We start from the raw sequence: 13,422 nt of genomic DNA, 5'->3' as shown, positions 1-13,422 counted from the left end.
AGGTTGACTCCCAGAACTGCATGTTCCATTTGTATCGAGGACCCGCCGCACTGTCTTTCACAAACCACAGCCACACTGGCCTTCGTTGCCATAGAAACTCTGGGTTTCGGGACGACTCTAATCAAAGTGCTGCTGATCGTATCAGTCACACACTGTGACTCACCGACTGTGTGTTGAACACCTGGACACAAAGCAGCAGCAGCAGTAATTACAACACAAACTTTTTTTTATTTTTATTTCATTACATAGTTTCCAAGGCCAAATCACAAATAAATAAAAAGGAAGGATACACTTGCAACAGCCCGGCTTGCAGGGCAACTTAACCACACAAAAAAATGAGGAGAAGACCCCCCCAAAACAGATCAGTAACAAAGATTATTAAATATGTTGACATGAGACTTTACACCTGTACAATTATTGGTAGTTTGAGTTAATTTTGATCATCGAACCCCCCCTTCCCCCCTTCTCAACTTATTTACAATGCAAGCGAAAAAGAACAACAGGAGTGGTGGAACTCATCTCGGCACCACCTGCTGTCATCGCCTCGCCGTCGGATGTACAAACTTGTAGCAGGACACGGCATGTGTGCTATCAAACAAAACGCGGGGAAGCGCTTCACATTCTTAAGACAGCTCATGTGTGTCAGAAGGCAACTGGCTGCCTCTAGCCGGGCAGAGGGAAAGCAGCAAACAGCACAGTAAGCTACTTAACGTCAGGAGAGAGACACGTTAGAAAAAAAAGACAGGGCGGGAGGAATGATCGTCAAACTCTTACATGCTAAAAATAACCATTCTGTGTTGAGCTAGTAGACATAATTAGAGAAGTAGTTAGAGTACCTGTAGCTTTAATTAATGCTAAATGTCTTCAGTTAATGTATTCAAAGAGGGCAGATGTGTGACAGATGTCGCCCTCACAGAGAATCACTGACCAAACACTGTTTGATAAAGAGAAGAAAGACAGACTGAAACAAGGCTGATCCTCGTTCTGATGCAACTCAAGTGAATGATCACCCATCTGAAAGCCTTCTGTCTTAATATACAGCATGAGTTCAGACAAATGGCAGTTGACAGAATCTGATGCTCTGTGGACCCTTTTTTTCTTATATACACTGCACATAAAGTATCATACACATAAACCAATCTGGATATTACAGAAATGTTACCCGCACCCTGTGAGGTCAGGTGAACTTAATATGCGATATATTCTCACTGATAAATAAGACGTTTTTATTTCTTCAGTCGTTCGACTTGGAGTGCGATTCTATCTCAAATATATATATTCAAGTGCTTTGGTACAGTTGCACATCATGCAATGCAAATTCTATAATGCCAAATATTAGATTTTCTTTTATTAGAGAACATTACATTGTTGAGCACAGCACGTTCAAAATGGGCTACATCTAACACCTCCTGTCAGTGTCTCTCTACCATCCTCTTCTTTTTATTCCTATGCTGGATGTGGACAGTAAACAAGCCTCAACATTCATACACTATTGGAGGGGCTGCTGTGTGCGCGCGTTTTTCCTTCCTATGAACTGGAATTTAAAATTTGTGTATAAATATTGCACATTCATTTTGTATCTCATATTCAATAAGTAAAAAATAAAGAAAAGAAAAAAAGGTAACAGTAACTAGACCTACAGCGAAAAAGAGTAACATGTACAGTTGCACCAAAAAGTAACCATTGAAAAGGCTAACTATTTCTACGCTAGGCTAAGTTCCCTTGGAGACATCCATACGGTGCGTTAGTCACGACTGGAGGAATGCGTGGCAGGGCTACAGTATTTTAATGAAGCGAGATATTAACCAATAAGACATGGGTAGGGAGGCATCCAGGGGCTGCTGGGATATGGAGTAAGTTGGGGGGCAAAGAGCAAGGATGGAAAAATCTCCCAATGGATGCCTTTTTTTTTTACAATTAATGTTTGACCCCACTGCCGACGCCGAGAGCAGAAGGGACTGAAGACTGGATCGCCTCTATTAGTCTAGTCCGTAAACAGTAAACACACTCGAAAAATGTACAAACTTTGGGACAAATGGGGGGAGAAAAAGACAAAAAAACTAATAGAAGAAAAAAAAAGCTTGTAAACAAAGCTTGTTAAAGTACAAGAAGCATAAACAAATTGGCAATAGAAAACAGGAGGATATAGAACCTCAGAAACAAACCCTCACAATAATGCACCCAGAAAGTAACAGTAAGAAAAAGGAGTTTCGACAACGCAACAATCTCTCGCGGCTTTGCGACACCGATTCCCCCCCCACACACACAAAAGACACTCATCAAGTGGGTTTAAAAGCCAACAAACCAAACATGAAGCAAACATAGCGACACAGATATTTAAAAAAAAAAAAAAAGAAGGAGAAAAGAAAAATCATTAAAGAGATCCCTGCATAGATTGCAACCTGAATGTTACTTAAAGCCCAGGAGGGATCCCTCTATCATTCTACCCCCACTTCCCTGCCAGGTATCCGCACTACCAGTCCAAGACCATGTTGAAGTGGTGGGGGGCTCCAGAGAGCAGGGGGGGAGGAGGAGGAGGAGGAGAAGCGACAGAGAGGGTCTGCTGACATCGATCCAGAAACATCTAGCCTGACGTTTGTTTTTATTCCCACTTCTAGTGCAGACGTCCGATTTTGTGCGCTGCCTCGGTTGCTGTGGCAACCTGCAGGGCTTGATCCATCAAAGGGGAGCGGCTCGGTTGTCTGTGAGGGGGACCTGCTGCCTTTTGGTCTTGACGGAGAGCATTAAGCTGGATTCAAGAGTGTGTTTTTCTCCCCCATCCTTTGATCGAAGCTGGTCGCGGGGAAGCCGAGGAGGAGGTGCATGAGACGCTTTGTGTGTTGTGTGTGTTATCTGTATCTTATAACTCCTCTTCAAGTAGTCCTGGTAGTGGCTTCTGAGCTCCTAGTGTATGTATGCAAGTATATATGTGGATGTGTTTCAGCGTTGTTTGGAGTGTGTCTATGTGTTATTTTCCACCGTACATCCTCTCAATGTCTTCCTGGTAGTGTGTTTTGAGCTCCTTGCGTTTCAGTTTGAAGGCGTCGGTGACCAAGCCGGTCTCTGGTGTCCAGGGCTCGGCGCTCAGACGGATCTTCTTGGGGATCTCGAATCGCTCCAGTTTTGCTGGTTGGGGGGGAGAGAGAGAGAGCAGAATCGCAAGTCAGTGTGACAGATACAGTGCAACACGAGTGCAAGTCTGCCACAAGCCGGACGCCATCGCACCAAGTCTGAGCTGATAATTTGACAGCGTGCGCCACCAGTTTCAACACTGTGGGTGAAAACATTGAGTGTCCTGTCAATTTTGAGTGTTTGGGTTATTTTATTACCAAAACTAACATTTAACTCTCTGGTGTCTATTAGTAAACTTTTTTAGCCTATTCGCTTGAAGCATGTCCCCTTTTATTTTCTGCATGAACAGGATGAATTCAAGTGAATACAGAAAGGCTTTTTCCTTACCTGAGATTGCAGCCTCAGTAATGATGCGGAGGACCTCTTTCTCCATCTGGGAGTTGTTGCAGATCTCCTCCCATGTGCCCCTCACCTGCATCTGCTCCGCCACTGCCATCAGCTGCTTGTGGTTCGGCACCACAAAGCTGATCACATATGACTGGTCACTGAAAGACGAGCACAGAAGACTCCACATGTTTAGTTATTCGGAGTTGGTGATAGAGGAATCAAACCATGACTACTGAAACCAACCAAACCATGGCTGAAAGTTGAAAGTGTGCAGGAGTTTACCTGTTGGCGTAGGCACAGATGTTGTCTATGAGCGAGCAGTTCTTCAGAACAGCCTCCACTTTTCCGAGAGAGACGTACTCGCCTGCTTGCAACTTCACCAGGTCCTTCTTGCGGTCTGTTGAAAGAGAACCAGCGTCACAATTCTGATAGATGCAGCACGTACCGGAGTTTGCTTTACCAGTGAACATTGTTGAAGTCTGAAATATTGAAATTCCTCGGTCATACTGAGAGATGAATATAGTTTCCTCATGTTCACACCAAAAACTAAACAATTTTTTGTATGTGTGGCGCTATTACGAGTCAATGCAAACTGCATTCACACTGCATTGATCTGTAGTGGCACGCTGCGGTACAGTGTACCATAACTAATCTTCGTCCTTGTTGACTGCTGAGACTGGTGGGAAATAATGAGAGTCTCTGGTGAGTGCTGAGTTAAGGCTGAAGGCTGAACTGAACACAAACACAGAATCGGAATGAGACTGAACAATCAACAATCTTATTGCTCTTACAACTCCCCTCAGTCTCATTCCCTGGTCATCAAATACTGATGCTGTAGGTTGGATGATGCAAGGCACCAACAGTCTCCAGTAACAGCTTGAAAGCTCAATGATCAAAAATAATACTTGACTGGAATTTCTCTTGTTTGTCCTGGAGATTGGATTTCAGAAACATCAATGTGTGCACTAGTTCGTGGATCTCTTACCGATGATCTTGAGGCATCCGTCAGAGTGGAACTCTCCGATGTCTCCGGTGCAGAACCATCGCTGCCCTCTCTCATCCACAAAAAAGTCGTCACAGTTTTTGCCTTCACTCTTGAAGTAACCCATCGTTACGTTGGGTCCGCCGATCAGAATCTCTCCCCGTGGGTTTGGCTTGTCTGTGCTGTGGTAACCACCTAGAGGAACACAAATCTGATTAGAACAAAAGTATCATTGCATCCGTTTGCCTTCCATAAAGTCGGGTTGTTGACTCACCCTCCTCCCAGTCCTTCAGTGTGATCTCAGAACACACCAGTGGAGCGCCGACCCGTCCTGTGCTGTAGTCCCACACTGAGAGAAACACCAGATAAAATCTGGCATTAGCATAGCTTAATACTTCCATTTGCTCCTCTCTTAATTTCCTAAAGGGTAGCCAAAAACAAACACTGTATCTCATCGCCCGTCTTCCTCCCTTTAAAAGAAAGAAATCCACTCTTACTCTCACTGATGGTGCCAGCTCCACAGGTCTCCGTCAGGCCGTAGCCCTGCCCCACAGGGCAGCACAGGCAGATGTTCATGAACCGCTGTGTGGCAGCTGAGAGCGGAGCGCCGCCGGAAAGTAGCACCCGTGTGTTCCCTCCCAAGAGCGCACGCACCCGTTTGAACACCAGACTGAGTGGGAGGAGGGGGTGGAGGAGGAGGGAGAAAAATGTGCACAGCAGGGAGAAGATCAGAGACAAAAACTTAAAAAGCCATTTAGACTTTACAAAATGAGCAGTAAATCTACATAGCCTCCAGATACTGACTCTGCTACAGAGCGAGCCTGGCAAAACACAATATTAAAATGAGCGCTGTGCAATGATTCACATGTTGGGGAATCATTTCCTCCACCCTTTGTTCAGACTCTGTGTTAACACACATTTGCACTAGGTTATGATTAGCCATATGCTAACAGAGGTTAATGTTTGCCCTGAGTATCACAAGGGAAGCAAATGTCAACCGAAGGAGTTTTGCTAATGACTCAGCTCCTTTCTACAGATTATAATGTGTGTTACCTGTCACAGAGAGGTGTGTTGTAGCCTTTGGAGATCTGCTCCATCTTGTAGTTGTAAGCCAGCACAAAGAGCGTCTTCTGGAATTTGCTCATCTCCTCCACTTTGGTCATCACATTCTTATAGATTCGATCCATGATCTCCTGCGAGAAGGACACTCTCAGTTAAAATGTTATGTCTGACCGTAGTATGATCAATGACGTTGGCTAAAGGGCCAGGTTACTGAGAAAATTGGATCGATCAGTTTGTGTGGAGCTCAAAACACTTACTGGCACAGCAGCCATGAGAGTAGGTTTCAGCACACTGGTATCACCTTTACTGCCCTTCTTTATCTTGGTGGACTGTGAAAGTGAAGCAAACAAAAAATGGTCAACACTCAGTTACCTATTGATCCAGGGTTGTAGTCACACGTTAGGTGGGCCAGGCAGAGCTTTGCAAGTGGTTAGATCTGACTGGATTCAAGTGAGACTCTAAATGATATTTCCGTAGGCACAACAATCTGCCAACATGCATGTTATTTTTGAAAACTGGTCTAAAATTCTGCCAGAATTCTTGACCTCATTCTGGCTTTTAGATATTCTATTGATTCCTTACAAGGCAATAAGAAGCCCAGCAGCAAGTTATTTAAGAGATCTTCAATTTTCCCTATCACGCTACCATTTTTACTTTTAACTTGCTTTGTTCGCTCTGTGTTTTATTCCGCTATATTTATTGCAAAGCACTTAGTGTGCTGTATTTTGAGATATGTGATAAATAGAGTTTATTATTATCATCATGAAGTCTAGGACAGATAAGTTGGGGGTGTGCTTTAATATACCGACCTGGTCTGCTAGCGTCTGAGGGGACGAGTAGCCGATGCGACAGCCATGTGAGATGCACACCAGCTCAGCGCTGAGCTCTAAAACGTGGGCCAACGGCAGGTATCCTATGTAGGTGTCCGTTTCACTGCCAGCACAGAAATAACAGGTTAATTTCCACAGTAGACACAGATGGAACATTGTGAGAGGTGGTGTAAAATTGTGTGGATGCAGAGAGATGAAGAAGACAGGAGGTGTCATAGAAATAGCTGTGAACCTGACGTTGACATACTTGAGGTTAGGAATTCTCTCAGCCATGCCAGTGATCCCGGCCATGATGTTGCCATGGGAGATCATGACACCCTTGGGGATGCCTGTGGAGCCGCTGGTGTACATGATGACGGCGATGTCAGAAGCCTGTGGCTGTCTGCGGTTTACTGCTACTGCAGAGACAGAGGAGCAGAGGCCTGATGGTTTGACACGAAATGGATCCCATACCAATATAAACAAAAACATTAACAGCTGTGATAATAAGAGGAACAGATGCCTGCTTTCTAAAATGCAACACTAAATTAATGAATTCTATTCAAATATGCTTTGAAAGGGTCAGTAGGGCTGAAACTAACAGCTGATCTCATTATTATTTTCTCAATTTACCGTTTTAGTCACTAAAATCTCATAAAAACATATTCAACTTTTACTTTGCATTGATATAAAACAGAAAAGCAGAGCATCTATTTCAGTTGCTTGATATTTGACTTGTACAAATAATCAATTTTATTTGCTGGTACATCTTTTGCTGATCCTATAAAGAATAGCAATCTGCTCTTCCAGCGAATTAATGCACACATGGTTTAAATCATTGAAATACTCTTTGTAATTCTTGTTGATTGTGAAGGAAATTTGGCAACAGTTATTTCTGAAGCAATAATATAATTGCACATATTCACGTTTTCTTGGTCAACTACTGTAAGAGGAAAAGTATAAACATTGTTCAAACTGTAGCACAAACATAACTTCTCCTCATTTCTCTGAAAACTCAGCTGGTGACATTGGGAGCTTGGTGAGTCTGATCTGACCTCTTGCTGGCTCTGTCACGCACGACACATCGCTCCAATCACACATCAGGGTGTCGGCTTTGTATTAAGCCTCCATCGGTGTACTTCCATTTCCCCCCCCCGACAAAATTAGAAACCTTTTTAATCACGCTGTGCAAATACTCACCATTGTCAGGTTTGGATCCCATCTCCTTCACAGCGTCCATGTTGTAGACCATGATGCCTCTGGGGACGTCTGGGCAGCTTGACGGTTTACTGTCCACTACAATCACATACTGCAGCCTCGGCACGTCACAAAGAATGGCCTGGGATGTAGAGTTGAATGAAGGAGGGAGGGAGAAGGTCGAGTGAGAGGAAGAAGCAATTATGTAAACAGAAATGAGCTTCTTATCAAACCCTAATGACTCAGACAATAAACAACCTGTAATTAAGTGACATATCAAAGGACAGAGCCTTGTTTAACACAGCTGACATGATGGAGACAACAAAGCGGATACCTTGAGACGGCTTTGAAGCAGGTCTTTGCTTGTGATGATGTGCGTGACCTCAGTCTCGTTCAGGCCGTGGGCGATGGCCATCGGTCCGAGAGTGGCGTACAGGGTCACGACTGTCAAAGTCAAGATCAGTCAGTTGCGCTTTACTGCAGGTTCAAAAATTGTCTGAATACACATCATTTCTTTGTCTCTCACTTACGTGGAAAATTGTACATGAAGCAGGCTTGTGCTGCCACGAGCCACTCGGCTCTGGTTTCACAGAAGATGGCGATGTTGCAATGAGGCTTCTGGCCGAGAGCTGCCAGACCGCTGCCAAAACACTTGGACGCGTGGTAAGCTTCCTCGTAGGACAGCCAGTTATAGTTCCCTAGAATAACCTACAACATGTAAAGGTTTGTTATATTATTTTCACATATAAACAACATAAAAGCCGATGCACAAGCAAACATTCTACAGGCCTGGGTGGCTTCAATGCATCTAGCTGGGCTAGGTTTGGTCCACAACAAATCTCTTTACAAGTATTTTCAAGGTGCAATGTTAAGCTTCAATGATTATTTCACTTAAATCACGTGTTACTGCGCTACAAAGGATGTTGAAAGTATCGATCCTCTGTTTAAAAATGATACAATCTATGTAAAGAATACTAATCGATAGGAATCTAAGATATAAATATTATGACACATATCATCATCTCAGTATGTGTTCAGTGGCCTTTTCTGTAATACCACTGTGAGTGTCCTATTTTCTGTGCCTTCAACATATTTATTGCATTCTTTTTTTGCTGTGATATCCAAACGGGTATGGAATATTTTTTGTTCTAGTATTATATCAAAGCTTACAATTTTGATGATGTAACAGCTATGCTGCGAACAATGTCACATACACAATATTATGTGAAAAATTACAGTTTTATGTTTCAAAATGTGTCAGCTGTCTGTGGTCTTGGCACCCTCGGCCAAACAATCACTCAAAGAAGCGATTTATTATGAAAGTGTGGCATTTACAATTTCAAGCACTTACTCAAAATGTAAGCACTTTTCAAACCTTCAAGCATTAACAGTCAAGCGTGTTGAAAGATTTCCAGCAGCTGTACAAGCCCTATAAATTCAAACAGGATGCTTGAAAGATTTAAGCAACCTTCAACCAACTATACCCATGTTGAGAGATTTATTCTAAGGGGATTTGAATATTAAAAAGGCTAACATGCAAATTATTAGAGGGGTCTGATGTTGTTGTGCAACATCACCATTCATTCACAGTCACTTAGCGCCCTCTGCAGGCCTTTTGCAACTATGCAGGTGTTAATGAGAAGACTCTCGGCTGTGAGACAAAGGACCAGTGACACCTCTGCTCTTCCACCCACATTCCTCAGTCACACTGTGCACAGTGGCAGACTGTGCACAGTGGTACACTGTGCTGTCAGCCTCACAGGCACAAGCAACCTTCCTGTAAACCCACAGATTCACCTCCAGCTTCTACAGTTCTGGGTTTAAATGTGATGAGCTGTACCACCCACTGATTCTATATTTGCTCCTGACAGCGAGACCAGACCATTACAAAAAAAAAAATGAAAGAGGTAGAGGTCAGTGTCTCTCACCTTCTTGAAGACCTTGCCGTTAGGCTGGAGCTCATCCTCCTCGCTGAGCACCTCTCTGGTGCCAAGACAGTCTCTTAGTGGAAATCTCACTGCAGCGTATTCAAACATTTTGTCCAGGGTGTCCACCCCAGGGTGCAGCCATGCCACCAGCTTGTATTGACTGTTGACAGCCCTGTAAGGACCCGCTGGGTGACCGCTAACTGAGCGTGCCTTGATCCGTCGAGCCCGTTCCAAGTTGCTGCCTGCTCCAGAGAAGAAGTACCAAGGTATGAAGGTGATGACAGAGTAGACCCAGACAACGGAGCGGAAGACCTGAAGCAGCAGGGGGTTCATATCCTCCTTCAACTTCATCTTGGAGGATGAAGTCAGAGCGGGGGATTAAATCAAACCAGAACACGGTGATACTCTACAATTCTGAAGTATATTTGACCTCCTGCTGAGGCTGAAAGTTGCAGGGAAAGGTTCCTTTTTGTAGCCGGACCTGCAACACAGAGACACAACATGAAATTTTAGAAGTACAGTCAGGGGAAAAGACGCATCAGCATATTTGGTATTATCGAGTGGCAGCTCACATGAGCTACTGGCTACTGGTAAACAAATCCTTCCCTGAAGAACACCTCTGCTTATTCTTAGGCTTGTTCTCGGTCAGCACTATTTATTTAACCAGATCTGGGGGCCCTGCTGTAGTAGCGATTGCAGATTTATAGAGAGAGCATCATATTAGAACACCATAAAGATTTAAGAATTAAATGATTAAGAATAGGTGATAAACAGATAATTAAATGTCTCTCATTAGCTGTATTTTCTTCTGTTTTTAATTAATTGTAAGTTTTGTTGTTTGTCAGAAAAAATGAGCAGGAGTCTGTTATTTTTCATGCAACCAGTAGACAAAACTGAACAAAGACTTTGAAGCATCAAGCAGCGGTTGCACTAAAGCCAAGGAAACACTGCCTCAATTATTATTTTTTTAATTATACGCCTCCTCTATCATAATGTTTGTCATGTCATGTGCTCTTCTCATTACTGCTCTCACCTTTGGATCAACTCTGACCGTGTGCAGAGAGCGCAGCTATTTCTAGTGTACCCTTAGGGCCAGAGTGTAATTTACAATGTAGTCCTGCAGATACGGAGCCTGGGCAGGCTAGAACTAGCAGCACTGACTCATTCTGCAGCTCAGCAGGGAGAAGACCCGAGGTCACACGGGAGGTTAGCAGAACCTGGCCGGCCAATGTAACAGTACTGGGAAGAATCTAACACTGACCCGATGAGGCGGGCTGCTGCTGGATGTATGCAAACACAGTGTGGGTAATCGGTGAGAGTAAAGGCTCCAGTACGCAACCCAATATTGGTCACCAGTTCTTGTGCTCCGGTAAAGGCTGTTATAGATAATGAGGTGCTCCAAACTTTCTCAGCTGGATACTTAAATGACAACCACAGGACCTCTAAGGCCTCATTCGAACCAAATTAAGTGTTGCAGTGATTAGTGTGGGGTTGTACTGCGGTGTCAGAACACACAACTGGTATTGTTGTTTGAGTTCCACGGACCCCACCTGGATAGTGCCTGATTTCCAGCTTGGGAGCAACAAGTCTGCAGTCGGAAAGAGAGGCTCTATCCATCCGCAACAAGTTTGCAGAGTATTTCTCCTCCCCTGCAGGTCTCCTAGCAGCAAGATTTTGATTGAGGCACCAAGCAACACAATAGAACTCTGAGCAATTTGGCAAACCTCTTTCACGCCATCTCCAAAAACATGTCATGTCAATTATGAAAAACTTCCATTCTAAGAATTAAATCAGTAGGCTATATTTATAGTCATTTTATAAATGAAACTGCTGCAGCCTAAACAAACTCTACCCACACTCAAAATAAAATGGGATGACTGGCGTTTTTGCTGCACTGCCTGATTTATTCTGAGTGACGGCGAATATCAGCACCAAAAAACAATCTCTTCCAAGTGAGTACATTGGTAACACCTGCTCATATCTGTGATCGAACTGTTACTGGGTAAAAAAAAAAAAATTAGATTTCAGCCTGTAAATTAAGTGAAGAGGGTTTGTGAGAATGGAAACTGTCAGTCAGCTCCAAGCCAATTGGCTGCTGTATTTCCCTTCAAGTATTCATTCAAAGACATGCTGCACACACTCAATAAACCTTACTAAGGCTGCAAGTTATGATTATTTTTTAGCAGCAATTAACTGAACATTATTTTTAGCGATTGATAGTGTTAAAAAAAATGTGTTCCTTGAGCCAACGGTGACTTCTTCAGATTGCTTTTTTTGTCCAAAACCCCAAGATGCTTCAGCTACTTCCATAATTTACATTAAAGAGCAGCAAATCCCTGTGATTAATAGGCTGGAATCAGCAAATGTTTAGCATTTATGTTTAAAAAATATTAACTAAAACTATCAAATAGTTTGGCAGCTAATGACATGATTGTCTGAACGCTGCAGCTCTAAACCTCACAGGCGAACGTTGAACACGTTGCACCCGTTTTGCAGCAACCCTGCATACCTCGACCAACCGCCACCAGTCTACTGTGTTTGGGCTGAGCAAACAAACAGGGTGAGAACTCAGGCAACTCCTTGGCATGCAGGTACAATTGTGGCGTACCTTTGCCTGAAGGCGGTAGGCACACACAATCGTAGTTGCAATTCCATCAACAAATGTGACGACAAAAAGCAATTGTCATGAAACACACAAGCAACCGCATGCAAGTTTAGTCAAAAAAAAAATGAGCGCTCTCGAACCAGTTCAACCTGCACACCTACAGTGATATCTTCCAGCATGCAAGTTTACTCAGTAATCTGAATAACTCATGGGCAGGAATTTAAACCCACAAACTGCACATGACACAGAGATTACAACTCAGATTTAGACTATTTCAGCGAGTAGTACAGTTTCAGCCCATCCTGCTGTAACCTGATGCGGAATATATTTCATTCATTCATACTACCTGTACCTGAGTGGGCACAAGGGCAGTAGGATGATGCTAAATTACAACCTCTCCCTCGGTGATCTGAATCTGATCTTTCAAGCACTTTGTCCATCTTCATTCATCATTTACACATCAGAATCTGTTAATGCGTCATCTTTTATACAAACCCCAGGCTGCAATTTCTCCTTTAACTCATTAGCTGGACTGTGTTGACATGCATCTCTGCTGCCCCAGATACGGGTGTCTCGTCGATAATGTTTTGATCTGTGTGCCCTTCTTCGAGATAACCACTATGAACGTCAGTTAAGATCGTAACACATTGTTTGTTTTGATAGCCTGAACACAGTCTTAAGATAGTTTTCATTATGTATTCAGCTAATATCGGGACATTTTTCATCCAAATGTATCCGTGTTTGAAGCGATCAAAAAATAAAAAGGGCTAGCGAAGCAGCATCAAGATTAGCAGCTAGCGGGCAGCTCAAAGACGCGCTAGCAGCTAGCAAAGCTAACAGCTAGCAAAGTAGCGCGTCGGCTAACCACTGCAGCTGCTGTTGGCCCGCTGCTGATGTAGTGGCGTGAAATTCAGTGCATGCATTCACCTAAACGCACGTAGTCATTAAAACAAGGCACACGCCTTGTATTGTACACACATGTAGAGGCTATGTGTGACACGGTTAAGCGAGCCGGTAAGCTAACAATCAGCCCCTCTTATCAACATCTGCAAAGCGATTCACACAGCAACACATTCTCACCTCTTTTTCTCACCCGCTACGCCTGAGCCTCTGCGGTAGTCAAGTCTACGGTATTTATCCTTCCGTCCACAGCTCCCACATCATATCATAACACTGTCTGTCAACATAGCGCGTTTGGGTATGAATTCAAACTGCTTGCACATCACAAAACAAATCTAAAATTGACTGACGTTGTAATTGTAAATCTGAGCATTGCCGGGACAGTTCTGCCAGCCCGGAAGCTGTAGAGTGACGTCACGACACTTCTCCGTCAGCGATTGGACGATTGGAGGTGGCGCGTGCTTGGGGCAGCGGGGACGT

The 13,422-nt window shown here is 43.7% G+C and overlaps 1 protein-coding gene across 3 annotated transcripts; it reads right to left on the bottom strand.

Annotated features, from left to right (window-relative positions):
• Positions 1–208: 208 nt before the first annotated feature.
• On the bottom strand, positions 209–13,316 carry acsl3b (acyl-CoA synthetase long chain family member 3b). Of its 3 annotated transcripts, none has more exons than XM_037082861.1 (15): positions 13,123–13,316; positions 9,438–9,918; positions 8,040–8,217; positions 7,844–7,953; positions 7,513–7,651; positions 6,581–6,728; positions 6,313–6,436; positions 5,761–5,832; positions 5,495–5,634; positions 4,939–5,111; positions 4,716–4,790; positions 4,445–4,636; positions 3,742–3,856; positions 3,460–3,617; positions 209–3,126 (listed from the first exon to the last, which is right to left on the bottom strand). In XM_037082861.1, exons 2-15 carry the CDS (start codon positions 9,786–9,788, stop codon positions 2,969–2,971), a joined length of 2,133 nt encoding a protein of 710 aa, XP_036938756.1. In that variant the 5' UTR covers positions 9,789–9,918; positions 13,123–13,316; the 3' UTR covers positions 209–2,968. The 3 variants fall into 3 exon arrangements, with proteins under 3 accessions (XP_036938756.1, XP_036938754.1, XP_036938755.1); XM_037082859.1 differs by having other exon boundaries at positions 6,581–6,731; positions 13,123–13,315; XM_037082860.1 differs by having other exon boundaries at positions 6,581–6,731; positions 13,136–13,315.
• Between the last annotated feature and the right edge of the window lie 106 nt (positions 13,317–13,422).

Source organism: Acanthopagrus latus, chromosome 21, assembly GCF_904848185.1.
Source record: "Acanthopagrus latus isolate v.2019 chromosome 21, fAcaLat1.1, whole genome shotgun sequence".
Lineage (NCBI taxonomy): Eukaryota > Metazoa > Chordata > Actinopteri > Spariformes > Sparidae > Acanthopagrus > Acanthopagrus latus.
Note: the sequence above shows the minus strand (reverse complement) of the source record. Positions and strands in the feature narration are given on the sequence as shown.